Here is a 27,018-nt window from a genome sequence, read left to right as displayed (position 1 = left end):
TGATGGAGATACCAGATGATGGAGACAACTTAGAGGTCTTATGAGGGAAGAAATCATAACAATTACTAGTAACAGCTCATTTATTGAGAGCTCCCTCTGTGTTAAGTGCTTGCCATACATCTTAATAGTAATGACGGCTAACATTTATTAAAACAGACTCTGTTCTGCATGCATTATTTCATTTAATCCTTACCAAGCCGTGTAAGGTGAAAGTTACCAGTAAAGAGCAAGAAACAGGACTCCAAGTCTTGGAACTGGCAGAATCAGGATTTGAACTAATGTGGTGAAAGAGGGATATTCTTCCTCACATATTCTCAGAAGTGAGAAATAATGCTGAAGCTGAAGCTCCAATACTTTGGCCACCTGATGCGAAGGGCTAACTCATTAGAAAAGACACTGATGCTGGGAAAGACTGAAGGCAGAAGGAGAAGGGGACGACAGAGGATGAGATGGTTCGATGTCCAAACTCGAAGGACATGAGTTTGAGCAAGCTCCGAGAGTTGGTGATGGACAGAGAAGCCTGACGAGCGGCAGTCCATGGGGTCGCAGAGTCAGACACGACTGGGCGGGCGACTGAACTGAACTGTGGGTCAGGCAGACTAGGTGGAAGACTGGATATGGAGGTAGAAGGAAAAGGGGGAAATGACTCCCAAGTTTTGACTGGGATGGACTAAGAGCAGTAAGGCCAAAGAGAAAGATGAAAGCCCAATTTGGGATGCGATCAGTTTGAGGAGCCAGTGGACCACTCATGGATGCAGGAACCAAGATGAGGTTCTGGCCCTCTCCCTCGGCCCTGAAAAGGTGCTAGGAGAAGGCAGGCAAGGGAAGAGATGGAGATAGGTTCTCCTCCCTCTCGGGTTTTCCAACAGCATTTGCAGGAAGGGCGTGGGAGACCGCGAGACAAAGACCGCGCGGCACTGCCTTTGTCCAGGGCGGCCCCTTTAAGAAGCGCGCTCCCAGCTTCTAGCCCGCCTTGTATGCAAATTTGGCGGCGAGGCGGGAGCGCGCAGCTGATACCCGGGGACTGGGCTGCGGCGGTTAGTCCTCTCCCGGCCGCCGTCGCCTCCGACATATTGCCCGCAGGAGCTGCGGCGGCGAAGCGGAGAGCGCCGGGGGGAGGAGATGGGTGAGCGGCACGGGTCCGGCTTGGCCCGGGAACGGGCGGGCTCCGGGATCAGGATGGCCAGGCTGCTAATTGCTCCCCCACGCGGACAGGATCCCGGCGAGGGGAGGGGGAGGGGATGTTGGGCCCAGGGGGACCCCGCCCCCTCCTGTTGTTTTGCGGGTGGGGCTTCTGTTGTGGGGGCGGGACATTGGAGGGGTGGGCGGGGCTTCTAAAATACGGAGGTTCCTGGGGGCTTTGATGAGGACCCACTGTCCCGGGCTAGAGTGGGGCGGGGCTGGAGGTGGGCGTGGCCTTCGTGCTAAGGGCGGAGCTTCTAGCCTGTAGGCCCTGGTGCAGGGGCAAATTTTCTGGGCAGTACGGGCTTTGTACTGGAGAGGTGGGGTGGAAAGGAGACCTTCCAGATGAAGGGAGCCCACTCTGGAGCCGGGCTTCTGGGCAGAGAGAGCTTCTATTGGCTTGTGGGCGGGTTTTCTGAGCTGACAATTGTGTGTAGGCGGGGCTTCTGGCTGAGAGGCTATATGTGGGTGCAGAGCTTCTAAAGAGAGGAGAGTGGGTGTGGGTAGAGCATTTGGACTGAGGGTGCCTGTGTGGGGTTTTCTAACCCAGGTACAGTAGCACATGAACAAAGCTTTGGCGCTGGGGTTGGTTGTGGGCAGAGTTCCTGGACAAGAACTTTGGAGACGATGGGGAAAAGCTTCCAGGCCGAGAAGCTAGGGCAAGGGGTGTGTGTGTCTGTGGAGGCTGCTGTGCGGTAGTGAGGAGGTATGAACAAGGCTTTAACTTTGGGTTTCCCAGGTGGTTCAGCGGTAAAGAATCTGCCTGCCAATGCAGGAGTCACAGGGTTGATTCCTGGGTTGGATAGATCCCCTGGAGAATGAAATGGCAACCCATTCCAGTATTCTTGTTTGGGAAATTCTGTGGACAGAGGAGCCTGGCAGGCTACAGTCCGTGGGGTCGCACTGAACACACACATTTACTTTCGGAAACAACTTAAGTGGCTGAGCACACACATAACTTTGGGACTGGGGTGGTGCCTAGGAGCTTTGTGCAGGAGCTTTTTGCAGGACCTGGGAGCTTGGGCTAGATTGCTCAGCCAAGAGAAAGAAGTTGTAGGTCTATGTTTTAGGTTCACGGCCATGCAGTTCTCCCTTGACACTTGCTCAGGCCCTGCATCCTGACTGTGAGAGTTCGGGATGCCCATTAAGCCAGATCTTGGGTCTTGGAGGAATCCTAAGCCTACAGGGACTTGTAGTAGTATCCCAAAGGAGCTGTGTATACCGGCTCGAAGAGCACAGGACCCAGACCCCCATACCACCTGTTACTCTGTGTAAACTGAATTTACTAATCTGAGTAATCTACCTTGCTGGATTCATTCCCTCATCAACATGTTGTTATTGAGCACTTAACTCTTATGCTGGGCACTGTGGTAGAAGGAGGGGATACAGCAGTGCAAGAGACAGACCTCACTCACCTTCCATTCCAGTGGAAAAGATAGGCAGTAAATATGTTAACAAATGAATAAGATGAGAAGTGAACTGTGAAAAGAAAAATGGAAATAAAATAGAGAGTTAAGGGGGCAGATATCTACAGAATGGCAGGGAATGGCTCTCTAGAGAGTACGGCAAGCGCAGAAGGTAGCAGTAAGTTTGGTTTGCTCAAGGAGATAAAGACCAGGCTGGCTGAAGCATGGGTCGAGGCAGAGAATGGTAGGAGATGTATTTGAAGAGGTAGGTGGGGAAACCAATCATGGGTCTCTGTGATTGAGTGATGAAATGAGACACCAGGTTGTTATCCTTGATATATGCCTTCTGGCTTGAGGATCTACCTTATGTTGAGCCCCGCAGGAGGACGAAGAGGTCCCAACAGGACATCCTACTGTCGAAATCCACTGTGTGAGCCAGGATCCTCTGGGGGCTCGGGTGGGGGCCACACTTCCAGCGCATCAGTCACCAGTGTCCGTTCCCGCACCAGGTAAACTGCTTGCTGTCTCTTGCACTTCCCTGTGGGCTCAGAGGAGCAGTCTGGACCGAGCTCTCCCTGACTGAGCTCTAGGATGTGATACCCCAGATGCCAGATGGGGGCTTAAAGGGCAGGGAGCAGCAGAAAAGTCCCTGGGTGAGGGCGGTCCCTGGGACAGATACCTTGGGACATAGTGTAATAAACCCAAAGGCCTAGAGTCCACTTACAGTTCTGCTCCTAATTCACTGGTGGCTTGGACAATTGTCTCCCCTCTCTGGGCCCCCTTCTTCTCACCTTTCCTTTCCTTTCTGGGGAATGTTGGAAAGCCTGAATAAGATGAGGGATAGGCAAAGGCTCTGTCAGCTTCTTTGTCTGAAAGGCAGAAGTAGGAGAACTCCATCCATCCTTGCTGTGGGCTGCTTTTCTGAGCCTGCCCCACGGTCCTGTGCCTCAGAAGCCCTTCTTGGTAGGGTTCTCCGGTCAGCTCCTGATGTCGTGCCCTCTCACCCCCAGGAGCAGTTCGGGGACGGGCCTCTCCAGCCCTCCACTGGCCACCCAGACGGTCGTGCCCCTGCAGCACTGCAAGATCCCTGAGCTGCCAGTCCAGGCCAGCATTCTGTTTGAACTGCAGCTCTTCTTTTGCCAGCTCATAGCCCTTTTTGTCCACTACATCAACATCTACAAGACAGTGTGGTGGTATCCGCCCTCCCACCCACCCTCCCACACCTCCCTGGTAGGTGCCCAGCTAGGCCCTGCTCTGTGTGTGTGTGTGTGTGTGTGTGTGTGTGTATGTGTGTCACATTTGGTTTCAGTTTAGTATCTCTCACCCACACCCTGTGTGTTTGGCCTCGCACTGGGCATGGGAGGTGTAAAAAGGAACCGATGACTTCTGAACACTCACCCGAATGTGCTCAGCACCACACCATACATCTTAAGGGCAGCAGAGATGAATCTGACTCAGATTTTGTGTCAAGGAGCACAGAGTCTTAAGTCCTGTGGGGAAGCAGGCATACATGGTTATTTCAAGGAGAGGAATGAGCTCTGTGCAGGAGCGGGACAGGGGCCAGGTGAGCAGAGCAGGAGGGCTCACACACCACTCTCTTGTCTCCAGGGACTGTCCCACTTCCCTCCTCTGGGTCCTGTTCCACTCCTCTAGGTATTTTCCTGGTCTGACTCAGCTGGAGGCCTGTGAAGGTCAGAGAGTGGGGACAGTCCCAATGGAAAGGACTGGGTAGGGGGAGGTGGGTATGTGAAAAGCCCATATACGGGCAGGGGGCCCATGTGACCCCCAGCCTCTGCCCCCAACAGAATTTCCACCTGATCGACTTCAACTTGCTGATGGTGACCACCATCGTTCTGGGCCGCCGCTTCATTGGGTCCATCGTGAAGGAGGTGATTGGGTCCCAGAGGCTGGCCCGGGGACTTTGGGACTCCCCTTTACCCCCTGGGGGCACCACGGAGGCATACCCAGCCCTTGATCCGTGAGGCTTTTCTTTGGGGGCTCCCTTTGAACTCGGCTGAAGAGTATTCATCCCGTTGGCTCTTGGAGTTGCCTGGGCGTCCAGGGAAAGGATTTGCCTTGACAGGTTCTGCCCACCCTGCAAGGGGGGAATCATGGGCCATGCTGGGTGGGATTTGGGCACAGCCCCTATGACCTCCATCCAAGGCCCCATCCTATCCTGTCTCCCCTGACCCAGGCTTCTCAGAGGGGGAAGGTCACCCTCTTTCGCTCCATCCTGCTGTTCCTCACCCGTTTCACCGTTCTCACGGCAACAGGCTGGAGTCTGTGCCGCTCCCTCATTCACCTCTTCAGGACCTACTCCTTCCTGAACCTCCTGTTCCTCTGCTATCCGTGAGTACTCCTCACTTCACCCCTCACTGCCCAGCACCTGCTTCTGACCTCTGCCCTGAGAGAGGCTGGGCCCTGGGCTCCCTGTAGCCAGCCGACACACAGGCAGGCAGCAACAGAACCTTCTGACACTGTCTGATAGCACCGCGCTGAGATCGGGATGATTAGTCTTCTTTTGCAGGAGCAGAAACTGAGACGGCAGGCCTAATTTCCCCAAGGTGCCATCGAGTGGGGAGGTCAGAAGGGGGCTCAGAACTGGATGTGTCGCCCACAGCTCCAGAGCAGGGATGCACGGGCTCTGTCTTGCTCTCTCTTCCTTTCCTCTCTCTCTGCTTCTTTCTGTTTCTTTGTGCATCTTAGTGTTTGTGTAACCTCTTGGTGCCTCCCCCAGGTCTGTGTGTGTGTGCATGTTTCTGTGTGGATGTCTGTGAATGAAGCATGTGTGCGCATGCATGTCTGTCTTCACATGCGTACCTGTATGTCTGTCTGGGTGTCTACTTTGCTCACCCTCTTCCTCCATCTTGCAAGAACCCAGATTGTTGAGGATGGGAAGACAGTGCCTGGGAGAAGCCCAGGCCTGCCACTTCCTGGCCTGAAGTCGAGGAGAGCTTTGGCAAGATCTCCACCCTGGTTGTTCCTGGGGCAGGCTCCTGGCTGCCGGGGCATTCACAGTCATTTCCCAACCCCTGGGCTTTCTGGGTCATGAACTTCTTCAGGCCAGTCCATCTCTGTTCCCTGGGAAACTTTTCAGAGCTGGACACTCCGTTCTCTCTCCCCTGCATGACCAAAAGGGCACTGTCATGACCGGAGCCCAGTCACACTTGCTTTAGTTATAACTGGGTTTTAATTGTCAGAGATATGTGTGTCATATAAAAATATTAAACTTTACAGAGGCTTTTAACATAGAAAATGAAAGCCCCACATAATCTCAGTCCTCTAGAAAACCATATTTTGCAGTGTGTCCTTCCATATTTTTCCTGTGCAAGTACACACACATACGTTTTTTAAAAACAGAAAGGGGATTAATCTCTATGCATGATATTGTATAATTTATTACATTTTCACATGGTCATATAAGGTGGATATTTTTCCATGGCACTATATGTATTCCATGGGACTTCCCTGGTGGCTCAGATGGTAAAGCGTCTGCCTACAGTGCAGGAGACCCGGGTTTGATCCCTGGGTCAGGAAGATCCTCTGGAGAAGGAAATGGCAACCCACTCCAGTACGCTTGCCTGGAAAATCCCATGGATGTAGGAGAGTGGTAGGCTACAGTCCATGGGGTCGCAAAGAGGTGGACACAACTGAACGACTTTACTTCTTCACTTCAGAGTATTCCATTGAATAGACTTTGCACAGTTTGTTTTGTTTTTGATTCTATTGGTGGATTTTTGAGTTGTTTCTAGCTTTTCTCTGTTGAAAACAGTGAAGCAGGGAACATTCTTCTGCGTACATCTTTGCACATTTATCCAATATTTCTGTATAACAGATTCCCAGAAGTAGAATTACTACACCAAAAGGCATGTTTTACATTTTAGATATATAGTAACAAATGGTCCTCCAGGGTTGTACTGAAAGAAATGTTAAAAATTGCCTTAATTTGACCCTTTCTGGACACTACTCAAATGTCACCCAGTGTTCATGTTTTGCTTTATTTTATATTATTTAACTTTTTGAGTTTTTATTGATATGAGACAAGTATATTAGATGTATGATCAAATCCAGTAGTGCTAAAAAGCTGATGATGATGGGAATTCCCTGGTGGTCCAGTGGTTAGGACTGCACTTTCACTGTCAAGGGCACAGGTTCAATTCTTGTTTGAGGAACTAAGATCCTGCAAGCCGTGCAGTGCAGCTAAAAACAACTTATGATGGAAAACAGCCTATAACTCTACCCTCCAGATTTTTAGTCCCACTTCTCATAGACAACCTCCTTCACTGTTTCTGGTTTTAAGTGTTTTTTGAGTCACCTCCATAATTCTAATATCCTTGTGCTTTTGTTTATTTCTATAAATATTGATTGATTTTGTAGTAGGGTAATAGATTTGCATCATTAAAATTGCAAAATGTATAAAAGAATGTAGAATGATAAATCCTTCCTTTGAGTCCTCTTTCCCAGCTAATACCCAGTTTCCCTTCTGAGAGATAACGACCAGTGTTTCTGGTTTCTTATATATCCTGGAAATAAATGTTCTGTATTTACAAGCATACCATACACACACACATACACACTCCTACATGCACATGTACACCAATTTCTTGCAATGACAGATGAAGGTTTAATTCACCTTCTATCCATGCTGTTGTTAGTATTTGACAATTATTATTATTTTCAGTTTCCTATTGGTCCTCTTTTTCAATAATACGAGTATGCCAGTATTTTTTATTCTATCAACAGTAGTCAGTTTCTTAATCCCTTTTGTGTAAGAATAATGTATTCAGAGCCCTACCCATCAGCTTTTCCTCCCCTCTTCCTCCTATCACTTCCTGGCAGCTGTACTCTTATATTGTCACATTGGACATTCACATTCTCCTACATAGCCACATTTTAAGTCTTCCATTCTTTGGGCTAACTAAAGATTAAAAATGAATAAGTGGCGTTGATATTATTACAAGTATGAAGCTGTTACTGCAGGACTGAGTAGTGTGCATAGAAAGATATTCCTTGTCTGTAGTTACTGAATTCTATATTGGGCCTCTTAAAAAAAGAATGTTCCTAGTGTCAAGGGCAAATGGTTTCTCTTTTCTTACATTCCATCAATTGCTTGAAATCATGCCACATTTTAGTTAGCTTCATATTTAGATTGTAACTTTCTCATATAGCTTTTATTTTTCTTGGCGTTTCTAATTGCCTTTCTTTTTTCTCATTAACCAAAGAATGATGGGCCTTCAACATATCCTCAAGTTTATCCAGCCTGTCAGTCATGCTACCTGTTGCTAGAGTCCTTATTTCCCCCCAGAGACATCCCTCCTGGAGCCCTCCTTCCTCCTGCTCCAGTTTGGAGTGGCTGCTCTTTAGGCCTGCTGTACAGCTCTCAGCCTGGGACTTTCCTTCGCTGCCCTCCTGCGTTGGATCCACTGTTTCCTGGATCCCATGTCTTCCTCTTTCTTGGTTTTCTCCCTTATTTTGCTGGAGTGCATTATCAGGTAATTTCCTTAACAAGGGGTATGTGGGAGGTATATACATTCTTTTCCTAGCATGTCTAAAAATATCTTTATTCTGCCCTCATACTTGATTGATGGTTTGGCCTAATATAGATTTCCAAGTTCAAATTCATATTCTCTCAGAATCTTGAAGATGTTGCTGCATTGTCTCTAGCAGCCAGTGTTTCTAATGAGAAATCTGATGCTACTTTGATTCCAGTTACTTTGTAGAAGACTTGTTTTTTCCTTTCAAAAGCTTTTAAAAATATTCTGTTTCTCTTTTGATTATTTGAAATTTCACAAGAATGTGTCTGATGTGGACCTTTTGTCGTTCCATCTTATCAGTACTTTAGGAATTTTTTTAACCCTGAGGTTTGGGCATCTCTTCAAGTCGGGGAAATTGTCTTCTACTATTTCTTTGATAATATCTCCCCTTCCATTTTTTTCTGTTCTCTCTAACACTTCTCTTCATCGGATGGTAGACCTCATAGATTGGTCATCTGTTTCTCTTATATTGTCCATCAGACTTTTCATCTCTCTCCCTTTCTTCCTCTCCTTTCCTCCCTCCCCTCTTGATTTCTCTCCTTTCTCTAGCTGTCTTTCTCTCTCTCTTTTTACTTTGCCTTTAGGGGGATTTTCTCAACTTTATCTTCCAGCTTTTTTATCGAGATTTTTTTTTAGCAATCTTATTTTTCATCTCTGAGGCCTCTTGTTTTCTGATTGATCTTTTCTCTTAGCATTCTGTTCTTGTTTTTAAAATCTCTTGTGTCCCTTCAATTTTGTCTTTCCACGGAATCAGTTTTTCTGTTCTTGCCACTAGTTTTCTAAGTGTAGTTAGTTTCTTTGGTTGTCTGGTTACATTTAAGAGTGGAGGCTGATCTTGCCTTCTGAGATGACCCACACTCTGTCTGTGGAGTGTTTTTCTCGAAGTAAATCCACTTCTTACCTGAAAAAAAAAAGTGGAGGACTGTGTAGCTTGGAATGCGTTTTTTCTCCCTCTGCCATTGTATACCTGAGTGGGAGGTTTGACTAGGAGTTCTGAGTATGTGGGCAGGGCACACTGACTGGTAGACTTTGCTTTAGGACAAGTGAGTAAGGTGCTAGTTGTTAGGCTATGGGCCCCCATAGACGAGAAAGGGGAGAGAGGTATTACTCTGGAATGCCCCCATTGAGGAGAAGGCAATGGCACCCCACTCCAGTACTCTTGCCTGGAAAATCCCATGGACAGAGGAGCCTGGTAGGCTGCAGTCCCTGGGGTTGCTAGGAGTTGGACACGACTGAGTGACTTCACTTTCACTTTTCACTTTCATGCATTGGAAAAGGAAATGGCAACTCACTCCAGTGTTCTTGCCTGGAGAATCCCAAGGTTGGGGGAGCCTGGTGGGCCGCTGTCTATGGGGTCGCACAGAGTCGGACACGACTGACACGACTTAGCAGCAGCAGTAGCAGCCCCCATTGAAGACCTCAATTCCCAGTTTATTCAGTTTCTTTAAGGAAGAATTTTTCAGGATGGGTTGTGTAAGTTGTGCAGCATTATAAAGGGAATGACTCATGAATACAGATCGTTTTTAATCCAGTTTGTTCAGCCCTGCTTCCCACTTCTACCGTTGATCAGAGGTGCCTACTTCAAGCCAGTCTCTGTTGGGTCACTCTGGACAGATCAGCTCCTGCCCCCAATGTAGCCCTCTCATGACACATCTAGTCCTACGCCATCTAGTTTAGTCATTTCTAGCTGCCTATTGTTATTAAACATTTAAGATAGGCCTAGTTTTAATTGAAATGTACTATTTGTGTAAAATATACACCAGATTCTGAAGACTTATCACAGAAAAACAAAAAAGGAAGTAAAATATCTCATATATATCACATATGTATATATCATAAATAATTATTTTATATGTAGAAATGATAATATTTTGTATATATTAGGTTAAATAAAAGAGTATAAAATTAATTTCTTCTTTTTTTAATGTGGCTACCAGAAAATGTAAAATTATATATGTGACTCTCATATTTCTGTTGGACAGTGCTGCTGTAGATGATGACTTCCTTCCCCATTTGTCAACATGTTTCCATCTGACATCTAAATTTGTCAGAATCACTTATGTACTGATAACCCCCACTCCTGTTCTTTTTGCTGATATGGATTTATTTTCTAGTTTTCTTTATTTACTTTCTACACTGATACTGTCACATCTTGGATGGAGAGGATGCAAGAGAAACTGCCATCTTGCATGTGAAGATGTTTCTAACTTTTGACCTGTCAGGGCAGCCATTTGCTATTATCAAATAATGTAACTGTATCTGCGCTTCTTCTTAGCAGCAAAGCCAGGACAATTCTTAAGTACTTGTCCTTAAGGTTGAGTCTGAGCCCTTGTGTGTTCATGTAGGTGCCCACCCCCTCATTCCCACCGAGTATCCTGAGGAGTGTTTTGGGAATCTCATTTCAGTGTTCTTTTCTGTCCCACAGAACCACTGGCCTCTTTCTTGTCTAAACAAAATTGTACTGCTCTTCTACTCTGGGCCAGACACCATGCTGGGCATTGTTACAAAAATTAACAATTAAAGAGTATTATGAAAACACTAGCATAATGCCTGACTGAGCATAGAGAATCAATACAAGCTATGTCACTTAAGGCAAGTTAAGGAAACTGAGGTTCATAGACGTTTATCGTTTGCCCTAAATCACAGCATTAGTAAGTGGCAGAGCTGGGGTTTTAACACTGGCCTGTTTGATCCCAAAGATTATGCTCTTGACCAAAATCCTCTGTTATCTTGTGCTGTGCTGTGCTTAGTCGCTAAATCATGTCCGACTGTTTGCGAGCCCATCGCCTGCAGCCTGCCAGGCTCCTCTGTCCATGGGGATTCTCCAGGAAAGAATACTGGAGTGGGTTGCCATGCCTTCCTCCAGGAGATCTTCCCAACCCAGGGATCGAACCCAGGTCTCCCACGTTGCAGGTGGATTCTTTACCATCTGAGCCACCAGGGAAGCCCTATCTGTTATCTTACTTGAACCTTAAAGCAGGGAAAATAGTAGCATTCCCATTAGATAGATCAGAAAGGAAAACCCAAAGAGGCTAATTGTGTGAGTGCCCAAGAACACTATATCCCCTCTTGGAAGTTCAGAATAAAGAAAGAGAACATTACTATAGATAAGAAAGAGTAGAATTCTCATTGGCAGCCCAGGGACCCTTCTGGAGCTATGTCTGAGGACCTGGGGAAATGGAGAGGCCCTAAGGGCTTGGCAGGTGGCACTAGGTGTAAAGAGCCTGCCTGCCAATACAGGAGTCATAATGAGACATGGGTTCTATCCCTGAGTTGGGAAGATCCTCTGGAGGAGGGCATGGCAACCAATTCCAGTATTCTTACCTGGAGAATCCCATCAACAGAGGAGCCTGGTGGGCTGTAGTTCATAGGGTTGCAAAGAGTCCAACACGACTGAAGTGATGTAGCATAGCATAAGCTAAAACAAAGAATGCCTGCAAAGAGCACCTATGAGGACATTCCATGTGCTGTGCTTGGCACTTACCTGGTTTAGTTATCTACTCTTCCTAGCTAAGAGTCTGTCTAATTTTCTCCTTAAATTATCTTAGCCACACACTCCATCCCTTAACTTAAGGTTATGCCTCAGAGGAAGGGGTTTATACTGTTTAAGGGCCTATTTCAGTGCCCAGCATATAAAAGACACACAACAGATACTGTTCCTAAACTGTCCCCCTCTGTAAACTTAAGAGCTGCCCTTATAGGCACCCTTGGCCACATCTACCTCTCTTTTGTTGTACCATGTACATTTTTAATTAATGAATTGCTTTTAGTATTTGTTGAGTGTCTGTCTTGATCTCGGGTACCAGACAGTTCCGGATTTTAATCCCAGCTCTATTACTTCCTTACTAACTGTGTGACTTTAACAAAGCCACTCCACCTCACTGAGCCACAGCTTCCTCTGCTGAAAAGGGCACAAAATAACAGTACCTAACACAGAGTTCCTGGGTCAGGAAGATCCCCTGGAGAAGGAAATGGCAACCCACTCCAGTCCTCTTGCCTGGAAAATTCCATGGACGGAGGAGCCTGGTATGCTACAGTCCGTAGGGTCGCAAAGAGTCGGACACGACTGAGCAACTTCACTAACACAGAGTTAGGAGAAGGAGGAGAGAGTGCGTGTAAAGCAGTTCGTGTAGTATCTGGAGCACAGGATGTGCCCAGGGAATGTGTGCTATTATGACTGCTGCTGGACAGCAACAGACTCGGAGGGCTGAGACTCGGGTCTTGCCTCCTACAGTATTCCCGCCGCTCCATACAGGGCTTGTTCGTGCTCAGGGCTAACATGGTGTTGAGTGACTGATCATTGGCTGGGAGGCTGGCTAGCTAGAAGGACAGGGAGAATCTCCCCTCGGAGCAGCCAGGACAGCTAAAGCCCAGAGAGGAAAGAAGATTCCCTGGGTGGTTAAGGGTTGGGATCCTGGCCCATGGCCAGGCCTGCCCTCACCACTGTCTTCCCCAGCAGGTTTGGGATGTACATTCCATTCCTGCAGCTGAACTGTGACCTCCGCAAGACAAACCTCTTCAGCCACGTGGCCTCCGTGGGTCCCCGGGAGGCGGTCAGCGGCCTGGCGCGGAGCCGGGACTACCTGTTGACGCTGCGGGAGACGTGGAAGCAGCACACTAAGCAGCTGTACGGCCCCGATGCCATGCCCACCCATGCCTGCTGCCTGTCGCCCAGCCTCATCCGCAGCGAGGTGGAGTTCCTCAAGATGGACTTCAACTGGCGCATGAAGGAGGTGCTGGTCAGCGCCATGCTGAGTGCCTATTATGTGGCCTTTGTGCCTGTCTGGTTCGTGAAGGTATGTCGCTTAACCCAGGGAGGGGAGGGATCTGCCTGGGGCCTCACCTGCTGCCTGTGCTCCGGGAGCCCTCCTGCTCGCAGAAACGAGGCTGCTGCTCTTGATGAGCTTCCCATCTGTTCTCTCGAGGGCCAGAGTGACTACTGCCTGCCTTTTATTTATTTATTTATTATTATTATTTTTTAAACTTTTTCTTTTGTATTAGAGTATAGTGGATTAACAATGATGCAACCATTTCAGGGGGACAGCAAAGGGACTCAGCCATACATGCACATGTATCACTTCTCTCCCAAACTCTCCTCCCATCCAAGCTGCCATGTAACATTGAGCAGAGTTCCCTGTGCTGCACAGGAGGGCCTTGTGGGTTATCCATTTTAAATGTATAGCAGGACATACCTGTCAATCCCTCATGCCTCCATCTCAGAGTGGAAAAAACAAGGCTTGCCAAATGAACGTGGCCCGCATAAGGTTACCCAGCCAGTGAGGGACACACGGCATGGTTGTTCATGATACTTGAAAACAGAAAGGAGTCACTTTGTATTCCAGTGTGGCTGTTTCGGCCCAGGACGTCATAGCATCCCACTCTATCATTAAGTCCAAAAGCCAGATTCATCCAGATCTGGGTGACTCCAAAAGCCTGTGCTCCCTCTGGCTTGTGCTGCCTTCTGGGAAGGCACATCCCTAGCCGGCTTGTCGCATTTCTCCCAAGATGGGCTGCACTGACGGATTGGGGGTTGAGAAGACTTCACGTCTGTTGGGCAACATGCTAGAGCTTTCTTGAGTAGTAGTATCCTCCTCACACCTCTCAAAGGTGGCTACTTTTATCCTCATTTGCCAGATGAGGAGACTCAGCTGCAGAGAAGTAAAGTGACTTGCCCAAGGTCACATAGTGACTAAGCAGTGGAGCCAAGATTTGAGCTCATTTCTGTTGAATCCCAGGACCTGTCCTCTGGCTCAGAGTGAGAGTAATTTTTCTTTGTAGAAAACTGAGGCCTCTTGCCTTCTAGGTTGGCCTACACTCTGTGAAGTGTATTTCTCTCTAAATAGATCTACTTACCCCCCAAAAAAGAAAGAGAAAGCTGAGTAGTGGGCACAGGGTTTAAGCGCATGATAAAGCTGCCTTTGTTAGGTGTTTGATCTTTGGTCTCAGGCCACCCCGAGGTCTGTCTAGGGCTGTCCTGATCTCTGAGGAAAGAGGGAGTCAGGGAAGGGGAGGGCGTGAGGCCATTATGGGTGTCTGCAGTCTCACTCACCTCCCACTTCCTCCAGAACACACATTACTATGACAAGCGCTGGTCCTGCGAGCTCTTCCTACTGGTGTCCATCAGCACCTCGGTGATCCTCATGCAGCACCTGCTGCCTGCCAGCTACTGCGACCTGCTGCACAAGGCCGCTGCCCACCTGGGCTGCTGGCAGAAGGTGGACCCGGCGCTGTGCTCCAACGTGCTGCAGCATCCGTGAGTCTGCCCTTCTCTGCCCAACCCCAGCTCCCCCCTGCCCTCGCCATCAGCTCATTCATCAGTCAGCAAATGGTTACTGAGCATGTCTTGTATGCTAAGCCTCGTAGCCAGAGTAGAATATGGCAGGGCCCAGGAAGGACATGCCCCTTGTCCCTGGGTAACTTGCAGTGTCTTGGAGATACGAAGGGGGCAGGTGGTAAATTCATAGACTCATCGCCTTTCTCATTTGCTGACTTACATACTCACTCATTGGCTGATCTGTTCACGCATTCATTCATTCATTACTTCCCTCCAGGACTGGACTCGTCCATCCAGTCATTGGCTCATCTACTCTTTCAGCAAGCATTGCATCTACCTAATCCATCCCAGGCTTGGTGCTGTGTATTGGACAAAGGAGCTTGGACTTTGACCTCTAAGCAGAGGGGAGCTGTGAAGGTTTTTGAACAGTGGAGGGGCCCATTCCAAGGTGTGCCTTAGAAACCTCAGTTTGATTAATAGGATATGGTGCTTGTTAGTTGATGACATAACCTGGCCAAGGAAGTAGAGCTGCAGGAGGAAAGAGCTAAGATAAGATCCCTTGAGGAGTACCCAGGCTGGTGCGGGTGATAACCATGTACACGAAGAGTTAGGTTGAGTGGGATGAAAGAGGCCCAGCTGCAGGATGACATTGCACTCAGATCAGAAGCCAATGTCACCGTGCTCAGGAGCCCTGAGGGGCTGGGCTGTCCTCCCCTCAGCCTGGCCCATCCTTCCTGGGGCTTGGCATTTCTACAGCCCTTCTTTATAGTATTTTCACTGCAGTTATACTAATTTTTCTGTCTGTATTCCCCCATTAGACTGGAAGCTCCTCAAAAGCTGGGACCACTCCTGTATCACATCTGAGTCTTGGGCCTAGCATGAGGCCTGGCAGAGAAGAGGCCCCTAGGACAGGTTTATAGAGGGAGGCCACAGAGGCTCAGCCTCCTGATGTTGGCCCTCCATGCCACTCAAGGTCCCTCCTCTATCCAAGTGGTCCAGAAAGCGGATGAGTGTTGCCAAATGGGCCGAAGTGGGGCATGGCTTAGCTTAAGGTTCTGAGAGGAGGTGGAAAGAGAAAGATAGCACCTGGCTAAATACAAGGATAAACCTGTCCATGGCTCACCATGGTCTGCAGGTAAGATCCAAGCTCCTTCACGTGGCATCTCATGATGAACTGGCTCCTGCCAGCCTGTTCTGCCTCATTTCTTCCCCTAACCTGACTCATCTTCTGCTCCAGCCAGATCCAGTCTCTTCAGATCCTCAAATTCTGTCTGTACTTCTATACCCAGACTTTTGTATTTGATACATGTTTTGCCTTGAATGGCCTTTCCAACTTTGTTTTCCTGCTTAATTCCTATTCATCCTCTAGCACATGGCTTCCTCCAGGAACCCTTTTCCTGACCCCCTCCAGGATAGGTTCAGCGTCCCTGCTCTGCCTGCGCTCCCCCACCCCCACAGAACCATGAGCATTGCACCTAACACTTTCTGCTGTATTTGCTTGGTTACTTGCCCATCATTCCAGGACTAAAGCTCTTGGAGGTCAGGGTCCTTGTCTGTCAAGCACTTGGCCATCTCCTCACTCCTGGCAAAATGCCTGGCTTGTGATAGGTCCACAGCAGATTTTTTTGTGTTTTTTGTGTATAGTTGGTTTTTTTGGGGGGGGGTAAAATTTCCATACAGTTGAAATGTATAAGTCTTAAAAAGTGCACAACTCTTTGAGTTTTGATGAAAGGCATGCACACCATGTAACCCATCCTCTATCAAGATACAGAACATTTCCAGTCAATCAGAAAATTTCCTTCTGGCCCTTCCCAAGGACCCCCTCTCTCTGGCAACCATCTTTCACTTCATTTCACCATAGGCTAGTTTTCTCTGTTCTACAACTTCACATAAAGTAAATCATTAGATGTTCTTGGGCCCAGCTTCTTTCATTCTGCATATTCTCTGTGAGTTTCATCCATATTGTTACATATGACATGGTGTGTGTGTGTGTGTGTGTGTGTGTGTGTGTGTGTGTGTGTGTGCGCACTCAGTGGTGTCTAACTCTTTTGTGGCCCCTTGGACTGTAGCCCTCCAGACTCCTCTGTCCATGGAATTTTCCAGGTTAGAATACTGGAGCTGATTGCCATTTCCTACTCCAAGGAATCTTCCCAACCCAGGGATCAAACCTGCAAAATGACATGATAACTTTTTTAAATGAAAGAATCAATAGCTCAATGAGATTGAGCTTCTTGGAGACAGTGATTCTCAGTTCACTGGCCCAGGACCCTTGGAGTTCCTAGGAGATCTCAAAGAACAATGGAAGAAAATTCACTGGCCTCACAACCTTCTTCACATGCCCTGTGGGGGCCTCTCTGTGCCAGGCCTCTTGTGTGGCGTGCTCTGAGGACACAGACCTGAACTGGATGCCATCCCTTCCCTTCAGCCCTCCCAGACTAGTGAGGAAAACAGGGAAATAAATAAATGACAACACAGTGGGGAAAGCAGACCAATAGCAGTAGCTTCAGGGACCATTTAAAGGATGCTGAACTCTGTGGGAAGTTTGACAAAGACTTTCTGAAGGATATTGGGTTTTGAAGGATGACATATAGCCTGCCAGAAGGATAAGGTGTCAGGAAGGGCATTGCAGCTAGAGTGGGCACCCTGATGGAGAGACAGGAGCAGTCAGGTATGCTGGAGGAACTAGAGGCAGTTCTGTGTGGCTTGAGCAGGCGCTGTGTGGTGGGGGCCCTTCCAGGGCCTCGGAGGCCAGAACACACCCTTGGGGCTTGACTACGGCACCGGAAACCCTTCAAAGGGTTTTGAGGAGAAACTAGTCAGGCTCAGCTTGGTGTTTTACAAAGACCACTTGGGCAGTTGTGCAGTGGACTGCCCGGAGGCTCGAGGTGAGGCTGACGGGAGGCTAGATGAAGAAAATGACCCCAGGGAAGAGGGAAAAGGGTTTTCTTGAAATCTGTCGGGGACATGAATGTCAGCCCTAAATCTTCTGACTCCAGTGCAGTGAATTTCTCGTGATTCTTAACCCATTTTACAGAAGAGGCAACTAAGACCCAGAAAAGGAAAGTCATTGTATCTACGTGATAGAAATGAGAGTAGAGCCCTGGTGGTCCCCCCATGCCCAGTCTGTCCGCATCCCCTCTTGTGGGTGAGCTGGACATAAGGGGTTCTGTTGGACTGTGCCTCCAGGTGGACCGAAGAATGCATGTGGCCACAGGGAGTGCTGGTGAAGCACAGCAAGAACGTCTACAAAGCAGTGGGCCACTACAACGTGGCCATTCCCTCCGACGTCTCCCACTTCCGGTTCCACGTGAGTTTCCTCCGCTGGGAAGGAGGGGCGGTGCCTGATCTAGAGGGCAGGAGGGTCAGCTGGGCAGAAAGGTGACGTCATAGCAAGAGAAGGCTATTTTCCATAGTTCCCAAATCCAAAAGAAGACAGTGCACACGTGCAGTGCACAAGGACAGTCATACAGATGATCACTTATCACTACAGCACACTTGGTACCAGATCTTTGAAAACTTTGGATGGAGAAGATAATACAACGAAAGGACTGGTTCTTGGTGGTGAAAATCCTTAGTCATCATTCTTACTGTGTGCCAGGCCCTGTGGTCAGCACTTCCCATGTACCCTCCCGTTCATGCTTCATCAGAACCCTGTGTAAGAGAGAAGTACCAGGGCTGTCCCAGTTTTCAGGTATTGAAATTGACTCAAGAGAGTTTAACTTGTTCCAAGGATACCTTACTGGGAAACCTGGGAACTAATGGTATTGACTCACAGACTCAGCACAATGGAAAGGGCTGCTCAAAATCATCTAGGCTGGTGAATTTCATTTACTTATTTTACTATCAGAATCCTTTCTTCCAACACAGTCAAACTAAAGTTCAGTATATAGGACCTCACAGTGCAGCTCTGCTTGAAAGGGTTGGAACTCCCTTCATGTCCTGCTCAACACTGCAGTAGCTCTAAAAGAGCCCCCTGGAACCTGGGGCTCCAAGGAACACAGTTTGAAAAACCATAGATCTGGGCTTATCTCTTTATTTCCCAGTAGAGAAACCTGAGGTCCAGATAGGGAGGGGACCTGCCCACGGTCCTGCAACTGTCAGGTGCAGAGCTGAGTCTGGCTTGCTGGTCTCTTGGACTCCTGTTCCTTGCCACTCCTCCTCCCATCCTATAATTAGCTCTTGAGGTTTAGGTACCTTGGCCCCTACAGAATCATGATCCCTGGACATTGATCGTTCTTTTAAATTAATCAGAAAATTTTTCTTAGTCCTCTATATTCTACCTTGTCCTGTGGACATCAGGTAAGAGTGATATGTGTCCGTGTTCCCTAGAAGCTTCTGGCTTAGCTGAGGAATGCTGCACACACAGTAGTAAAGGACTCAGGCTGTGGAGTCTATAATAACTTTACACATCTCTGTCGTAAGATACTACATTGTGCAGGCCTGACAGTACCCAGAAGGTCACATACTGCTTTTCAACCAGAAAAAGGCTTGATAGGACAAGCCAGACCTCTCAAGAAAGCTTCTGGGAAAAGGTAGAAGTTGATCAGGATCTTAAACAACTATGTAGGAAGCAACTATGTAGGAAGCAACTATGTAGTCTTCTTTTTTTTTTTTTGGCTCTACCCCACGGTATGTGGGACCTTAATTCTCTGACCAGGGATCAAACCCATGCCCCCTGCATTGGAAGGTGGAGTTTTAACCAGTGGACCACCAGGAAGTCCCAGGGAGGCAGCAGCCCACAAATAAAGGCAGAGAGGCGACAAGGTCCATACCCAACCCCACGAAGTCCGACTCCCCACCCAAATCTGCCTGGGGCCCCAAGAGCTTGACCCCTTCATTGGCCACCCAGAACCCCATCCAAGAGGCAGATTTCTGGTGCCTACTTTGCAGTTCATGCCTGCTCTTTTCCTGGACAGTTCTTTTTCAGCAAACCCCTGCGGATCCTGAACATCCTTTTGTTGCTGGAGGGCGCGGTCATCGTCTACCAGCTATACTCCTTAATGTCCTCCGACAAGTGGCACCAGACCATCTCACTGGCGCTAATCCTCTTCAGCAACTACTACGCCTTCTTCAAGCTGCTGCGGGACCGCCTGGTATTGGGCAAGGCCTACTCATACTCGGCCAACTCCCAGAGAGACCTAGACCACCGGTTCTCCTGAGCCCCAGGGCGACCCAGGGACAGCATTCAGGCTGTAGCCAGGGGTTTCCCTGGGAAGCAGCTGTATGGGAGGGATGGGTGAGGGGCAAAAAAAAAACCAGACAAAAAAATCCACCAGAGCTTTGTATTTTTGTTACATACTGTTTCTTTCTTTGATAATTGATGTGATTATGAGGAAAAAAAGTCCTATTTTTATACTCCCAATAAGCCTGTGTCTTGTATTTCTTTCCCCTCTTGCCTGTCAGGCAGCGATCAAGCAGAGGTGAGATTCTGGGCCAGGAAGCCCCACGTGTGCTGCTGGGGTCCTAGGAACTCTGCCTTCTCCAATGGAGAAAAGATGAGGAAACACCAGAGATCAAGGTAGCCGTGGTAGCTGCTGTATGCCAGAGGCTGCCCTCTGTGTAGCACAGGGCTGTCCTTAATCCCATTTTTATGACAACCCTAGGAGGTAGGTGCTCTTACTCCTATCGGTGAAAAATAGAAGCTTAGGGAGCTACAGTGACTTGTCCGAGATAACATAGCTAGGAAGTAGTAGAGCTGGGCCCCCAAAACCCTCTGCAAGATGACACTGCTATCCTGATGTGACGTCCTGATTCTCAGCACGCAGCTGCTGAGACCCTGCTCTGTGCCAGATACCATGGTAGATGGTGAAGACGCCAAGACACGGAAAAAACATGTCACGACATCCAGTTACCAGGTACAAAATAGCTCATGGGAGAAACACAATGCTCTCTGGACTTCTTGGAGGAGGGGACAGTCTGAGTTGTATCAGCCGCTTTGCAGGGGGACAAGAGGAGGTAAAGGTGCTTCAAGCAGAGCAATAGCAAAGAGATTTGGAACATTCTGGTATATCTGGGGAAGGTAAGCAAGATGTGGTTCCTAGAACAGGAAAGATAAGAAAGGAAAGAGGGGCAGAGGTGGGTTGGAGCTGGAAAGGTCTGCAGGGACTGGATCAGGGAGGATCAATGGCTGTAAACTAGGGAGATCAAGCCAGTCAATCCTAAAGGAAATCAACCCTGAATATTCATTAGGATTGATGCTGAAGTTGAAGCTGCAATACTTTGGCCACTTGATACAAAGCCAACTCATTGGAAAAGACCTTGATGCTGGGAAAGACTAAAGGCAGGAGAAGAAGGGGGCGACAGGATGAGATGGTTAGATGGCATCACTGACTCAAACTCTGGGAGACAGTGAAGGACAGGGAAATCTGGTGACCTACAGTCCACGGGGTCCCAAAAGTCAGATAAGACTTAGGAACTGAACAACAAGGGAGGGGATGTGAGCAAGGCCAAGGGCAAGAATGGAAATGAAGCCGCTTGGAAGCCCTCCTGGCTTCCTGTGGAGCACAGGATGGAGGGCTCAGGGGCTCAGGAGAAGAGACACAGTTATAGACATGTAGTCTGAGCATGTCCCCTGAGCCCTTGTTCAGCCACAAGTTACACTGGCGCTCCCTTGGTGGTGCATAGAAGACAGACACTGCAGCAAATGTTTTTGGTGCTTTGGTTGAGTCAGGCATTGTGCCAGGCACTGGGACAGAGACAAAGATGAGGAAGATACAGTCTCTTCCATAGACGACCAGGAGAGAGAGACACCTTGTGAACAACTTAGGGTGCCAAGTGCTGAGGAAAATGTGTGTCCAGGGCACTAGGGAGCAAAGAGGACCTAGGCTGACCCTGCCTGAAAATGCAGGGACGTGGGCTCTATCCCTGGTCAGGAAGATTCCACGTGCCTTGGAGCAACTTAAGCCTGTGGCCCTTGAGCTGGTGCTCCACAACAGGAGAAGCCATTGCAATGATAAGCCCACGCACCACAACAAAGAGAAGCCCCTGCTTGCAACAACCAAAGCTGGCCCCCAGCAAGATAGACCCAGTACAGCCAAAAATAAATAAATAAATAAAACAAAAATACTTTAAAAAAAAGCGTATGGAAAGGCACAAAAAAAGATAGGCACATACAATGGGGAAATGTGTTTCCCCAAATATGGATGGAGCCTGGATTGCCTGGTGGGGAGTTGCCCAAGAACCCAGTAAGGACCAGCCTGACATGATAAGGTCTCTGCTTTTAAAGAGATCGGGGTGGGGGGGTGGGGTGCGGTGGGAGAATTCCCTGGTGGTCCAGTAGCTAAGACTGAGCTCCCAATGAAGGGGGTCTGGGTTCGATCCCTGGTCAGGAAACTAGATTCTGCATACCACAACTAAAGATCCCAAGTGCTACAACTAAGACTCACCACAGCCAAATAGTGGGTGCAAGTGGGAGAACCTGGACACAGGAGACCAGTGTGGAGACAGGTAAAACAGACCAGCAGAGAATGAAGGGGTCTGACCTTGAGCAGTGGCAATAGGAAGAGAAAGATAACTCACCCTTTCCTGACCCTGAGTCCTAGAACTGGCTTTTTGAGTTGCTTCCCTCAATGGGCTGGGTACACAATTAGAGAAGGCAATTTGTTGTGACAGGACCTCGGCTCCCGAAAGATAGCTCCTTCTTGGGATCCATGACTTAAAGACATAGCCTTCCTCTGTGTGTTGAGGTGGGGAACAGGAGGACTGGAATGCGATTATGCAAAAAGGGAGGTCTAACGTGTACCAGCCATAAATTTCATGATTCAAAAGGCACATAAGGAACTTCCCTGGTGGTTCAGTGGTTAAGATTACAGGCTCCCCACTACAGGGGATGAGGGCTCGATCCCCGGTTAGGGAACTAAGATCCCAGATGTCACAGGGTGCAGCCAACAACAACAAAAGACACTTGAACCTCAGAGCCTCAATTCCCTCATCTCAAAAAAAAACGAGATCATATTCCTCGTTTTGTGTAACTCACAGATCTGTTCATTCGTTTGTTTATTCATTCAATAAATATTTATGGAGCACATACCCTGTCCCAGATATTGTGCTAGGTGCTGAAGGGCAGTAATAAAGGATACAGAACCGACCTCTGCCCTCAGAGAGCTGGTAGTAGGGATAAATGAAGCGCTCTGTCAACTACAAAGCCTGGCACCAGTGTTATTTTTCTACTTATCTCCCAATAGGATTGTAATCAGGTTTACTTTAGATTTCTTCATTTCCTTATCTCTATATCCTTGGGCAAGTCACTTTACCTTGCCGGATAACTCCTTCATATCCAGTGCAGGGTCTATGCATGGTTTTAACTATTAATACAAAAGGAAGGAATACCTTTCTGGAAGAAAAAGTTTCTAGGGGAGGAGACCTCACTACAAAGAGGAAATAGTAGGAGAAGAAGCTGAGAAATCTTAAGCAGCTTAACTTTCTTTAGCGGGTGTCCCTCCCAGTTTTCCTCCACCCACTCGTTTCATATCTCATCCCAGTTCCCCGCCTTTAGCAGCTGCGGTCTCTTTAAACGAGCTCGTCTGTGTGAACTAGGCGTTGGGGCCGAAAGCGCGTTTCTTCCTGGGACTGAATGTTAAGTTGTTTGTCCGTTCTGGGCTGCCGTCCTGCAGATCCGCCATATTGTCTGCTGAAGCTGCCGCTGAAGCTGCCGCCGCTGCCGCCGCCAAGTAGAAGCGAGCGGAGCCGCGATGGGTGAGTAAGGAAACCAGGCAATTGGGGATTTGAGCTGAGACAGTCTCGGGGCTTGGAGTCTGGCGAGAACCTGTCTCCAGGCTGTAGAATATGTCTGAATCTCCTCCAAATAGATTTGAGGGGAGAAGCCAGGCCGGGATTGCCGCTCAGGCCAGTTTGGGGCCGGGTTAGGGCCCACGCGGGGAGCAGTCTTTGGGGGTTGGTTCCGGGAATACCTTGTCACTTCTGGAACCCCCACGTGGTGGCCCTGGGCCGGATCGCACGCGTTCCCGGAGGCTAGAAAGGGGCCGACCCTCTGGTCTGTGCCGAGCCTGGGCTTGGGGGCCGGGCTCCGGGTGGCAGGCCCGGGCGACGCAGAGGGAGCCCTCTCCAGGCGTGTGTCTGACCGACGCGCCTATTAACTGGATTCACTGACTCCCCTGAACTTAGGGAAATCCTGCCTACGTCTGAGAGAGAAAGTCCTCTGGCGAAGGTACGCCAGGCGATCCGGCTCGAGGCCTGGTAACCAGGGGCAGCCATGCCAAAAGCAGCCTGGGCCGCTGAAGGCCTGGAGAACTTCCCGAGCCGAGGCGGAAATGGGGTGGTTCGGTTGGGTTCAGAGTGACAGCCTTCGTAGTGGTAGAAAACCAATGCCAAGACCTCCTGGTCATGTATAGGTAGGGGACTTTAGGTTTCTGGGCCTGGCCCTGATTAGCAGAAAAGGAGCGACCTGTTGCTCTTTCTAAAGGGACTCCAGCCAGCCAAGCCAGTGCTCAGAGAGATTACGATAGCGAAGTCTTTGGACTTAACGGACAGAACCATCAGTGGTACCTCTTCTCCAGCAATAAAAGCTGTTAAATTTGCTAAGCTCTTCCTGTTGTGCAGGCATTGTTCTGATTGCTTTACATGTCACGTTTTATTTAATTTTCACAGTCTATTGAGATACTACTATTATCCCAGATAAGGAAACTGAGGCTTAGGGAGGTAAAGTAACTTAGGCAAGGTCACACAGTAAGTGGCTTAAAACCAGGTGGATCACTCCAGAGCTCTAGTTTATAGCTGCTGTTTTTTGTGGCCTGGCCCTCTAGTGGTTGGGCTGGAAAAGAGGGAAAGAAAGCTTTTAATCCTAGGCAAGAGTTGTAAAGCTGTTTTGTTTTTGTTTGCTAGTGGGCCCACTTTGAAATCTTTAATCTGAAAGAAACTGAATAACTCCAAGGTGAATTGCTAACCCCAACTATTGTGGGTGTTTTGGGGGTGGGGAGCTAAAGGAGATTCTAGAATTGAGTTTTGTAAGATCCCTGATCCTGAGGAAACATAAATTATTCCCTTGAGCTGCATTGTTATGAGTTTAGAATCAGATCTGGTATTATAATCCTGCCTACTACTTCCTAGCTCTCATCCAGAGAAGTCACTTAAATGTCAAATGCAGTAATGCATATGGAAAACATCTAGCACAGTTCACAATAAATGTTATTTTCCTTCCTTTCTGAGCCTGCCTTTCCTCATCTCTAGAGAGAGAGAGAGGACAGTGTTATCCAGGTGTTTAAGAATTAAATGAGATACCACAGTGTCTGGAGACTAGTAGGGCTTCCCCAATGGCTTACACCAGTGGGTAAAGAATCTGCCTGCAGTGCAGGAAGCACAGGAGACATGGGTTCAATCCCTGGTTCAGGGAGATCCGGAGAAGGAAATGAGAACCCACTGCAGTATTCTTACCTGGAAATCCCATGGACAGAAAAGCCTGGTAGGTTACAGTCCATGGTGTCACAAAGAGTTGGACACGACTGAGCACACAAGCACAACAAGAGCTCTATAAATATCAAAACAGATTCTCTTTCACCTTCTATGTCTGTTCCTTTCTTTTAAGCACTCTGGTTTCCAGAATCCTCCATTAAGGCTGATAGGCCTGTCTTTGTAACTGCAACTTCATGAATGAATGAAAAATTTTAGGGACTTTTATGTTATAGATTTTGTATTGGCCTTCAGTTTCAGCAACACTGCTCCTTCAAAAGGAAAGGAGCTAATATTTAGTTTATTAAGCCCAGTAAAGTAAATTTGGCCACGATTTACTCAATTTTTACAGATTGGGAAACCGCTTCAGAGAATAGAACACACTAGTTACAGCAAATCCAGAAGTGAGATTCTTACCCATTTTGCTGCAGAGAAACCTCTAAGTAGAATCACGTTAGTCTTTTTCTGGTACACTTTGAGATGGAAGTTCTTCAATAGAGTAGCAAAACCTGACCAGGGTCCTGAAGGGGATTTTTAGTCTAGAGTCAGGTAGCTTCCCCTTTTTCTCTGCAACTCCACTTCAGGCCCCTCCCAACACCCCATTACACCTTGCACTTTGTCTTTCTGAATACTCAGCTGTTGGTGGTGATGTTTTATATGGGTTTTGTGGGTTATTGTTTTGTTATGTATGGGTTGGTTGTTTTTGTTTTCTGATCCTTATACCACAGAGTGAAATGTATCCTTACATTTAATGCTAACATCAAATCCAAGATGGTTTTGTGTGCGTGCTCAGTCACTTCAGTCGTGTCTGACTCTTTGCGATCTTATGGACTGTAGCCCTGCCAGGCTTCTCTGTCCATGGGGATTCTCCAGGCACAAATACTGGAGTAGGTCGTCATGCCCTGTTCCAGGGGATCTTTCTGACTCAGGGATCAAACCTGCATCTCTTAACGTCTCCTGCATTGGCAGGCAGGCTCTTTACCACTAGCACCACCTGGGAAGGTGGTTTTGGTTATCCCCATTTATAAATGCGTAAACAAGCTTTGAGAAGATTTGGTGTTTAGTCCAAGGCTGGTGATCTAAGCCCTAGGACTGGGGACACTTATAACACAGCCTACGTCACACCTCCATGTCTAGACCCTGCTGTATTTCACTGCCTGACCGGCATACTCTCCTCAAGCTCTGGCCTATATACTATATTGTTTCTTCTGTGCCAGACTTCACTAGCCTTAACAGACCTTTGTAGTTATTTCATTGCTATTAGGAATTTTGTGGGGGTGATGCTTGCAGCTCTGGAAGTTACTTGTTTTAACCCTCCTTAGCAGAGACTACAGACTCTCAAGACTAAGTCTTGGCAGACAGTGATTGTTTTTATCAGGTTCCTACCATCCTGCTAACCGGGAATCTGGCAGCACCTTCCCAGCCCCGGGGTGATTGATATAGCCCACTAGTCTTGATTGATATAAACTGTAAATCAATCATAATTCTATCTCTCTAGACAGTGATTGATTTAGGCATAGGCAGGTGATACAGATTTTGGCTAATTAGGTGTGAAGGAAAGCCTGGAGGACTTCTGAAAAAGCCTTTCTTATTTGCCAAGTTTTATTCATTTTTGCCAGTTTATATTTTAACCCAGGTATCTCACCAAAGTTTGAGAATTAAAAAAAAAAAGAAATGGGAAAGGTATAGTAATAGCCAATACTTCTATAGAACTTGCTATATTCTAGGCAGTAAGTACTGTAATACTAATTTATTTCTCAGATTCTCACATTCTAGTTGAGAAAACTAAAGTACAAAGAGGTTCAATAATAATGCAAGGTCAGAGCTAGTAAATAGAAGAATCACTTCCTCAGGCAGTATGGTTCTAACCAAAATATGGGCTATTAAGGACTGTGTTCTGCCTCTGGAAAGGAAGGAGCCCTTTTCTGACTCTGAAATTGCCATTCACAATGCTGCAAATTCATGAGGCAGATTTTATAAATAAAGAGCAGGCAGTTCTAAGAGTGAGGGTCAAGAGGGAAAACTTCCCTGGTAGCTCAGACGGTAAAGCGTCTACCTCCAGTGCAGGAGACTCAGGTTCAATCCCTGGGTTGGGAAGATCTCCTGGAGAAGGAAATGGCAACCCACTCCAGTATTCTTGTTTGGAAAATCCCATGGATGGAGGAACCTGGTAGGCTACAGTCCATGGGGTTGCAAAGAGTCGGACACGACTGAGCGA

The 27,018-nt window shown here is 47.9% G+C and overlaps 2 protein-coding genes across 13 annotated transcripts in view; both read left to right on the top strand.

Annotated features, from left to right (window-relative positions):
• The first annotated feature begins 1,012 nt into the window (after positions 1–1,012).
• On the top strand, positions 1,013–19,758 carry TMEM39B (transmembrane protein 39B). Of its 10 annotated transcripts, none has more exons than XM_081585955.1 (10): positions 1,013–1,126; positions 2,971–3,097; positions 3,599–3,818; positions 4,197–4,279; positions 4,394–4,477; positions 4,783–4,937; positions 12,582–12,918; positions 14,188–14,375; positions 17,583–17,703; positions 19,313–19,758. In XM_081585955.1, exons 5-10 carry the CDS (start codon positions 4,424–4,426, stop codon positions 19,553–19,555), a joined length of 1,098 nt encoding a protein of 365 aa, XP_081442081.1. In that variant the 5' UTR covers positions 1,013–1,126; positions 2,971–3,097; positions 3,599–3,818; positions 4,197–4,279; positions 4,394–4,423; the 3' UTR covers positions 19,556–19,758. The 10 variants fall into 10 exon arrangements, with proteins under 10 accessions (XP_081442081.1, XP_081442083.1, XP_081442080.1 ...); XM_081585957.1 differs by having other exon boundaries at positions 2,963–3,097; XM_081585954.1 differs by lacking the exon at positions 4,197–4,279.
• A 3,246-nt stretch (positions 19,759–23,004) lies between these two features.
• Positions 23,005–27,018, top strand: part of KPNA6 (karyopherin subunit alpha 6) — a 59,133-nt gene continuing 55,119 nt past the window's right edge. For 2 of the 3 annotated variants that reach the window (XM_081585949.1, XM_081585947.1), the window contains exon 1: positions 23,005–23,090. In XM_081585949.1, the coding sequence (XP_081442075.1) occupies positions 23,087–23,090 (4 nt within the window). In that variant the 5' untranslated portion in view covers positions 23,005–23,086. Of the gene's footprint in view, positions 23,563–27,018 lie in introns of all 3 variants that reach the window. The other variant, XM_081585951.1, reaches the window with a different exon arrangement.

Source organism: Giraffa tippelskirchi, chromosome 3 (genome assembly GCF_054371585.1).
Source record: "Giraffa tippelskirchi isolate mGirTip1 chromosome 3, T2T-mGirTip1v1.2.pri, whole genome shotgun sequence".
NCBI classification, from domain to species: Eukaryota; Metazoa; Chordata; class Mammalia; order Artiodactyla; family Giraffidae; genus Giraffa; species Giraffa tippelskirchi.
Note: the sequence above shows the minus strand (reverse complement) of the source record. Positions and strands in the feature narration are given on the sequence as shown.

Coding starts and splice junctions, on each gene's coding strand:
- TMEM39B (XM_081585953.1), top strand. CDS start 2,928: ATGCCTTCTGGCTTGAGGATCTACCTTATGTTGAGCCCCGCAGGAGGA. Junction 3,098..3,598: donor AGTGTCCGTTCCCGCACCAG/GTAAACTGCTTG, acceptor TCTCACCCCCAG/GAGCAGTTCGGGGACGGGCC. Junction 4,938..12,581: donor CTCCTGTTCCTCTGCTATCC/GTGAGTACTCCT, acceptor CTTCCCCAGCAG/GTTTGGGATGTACATTCCAT.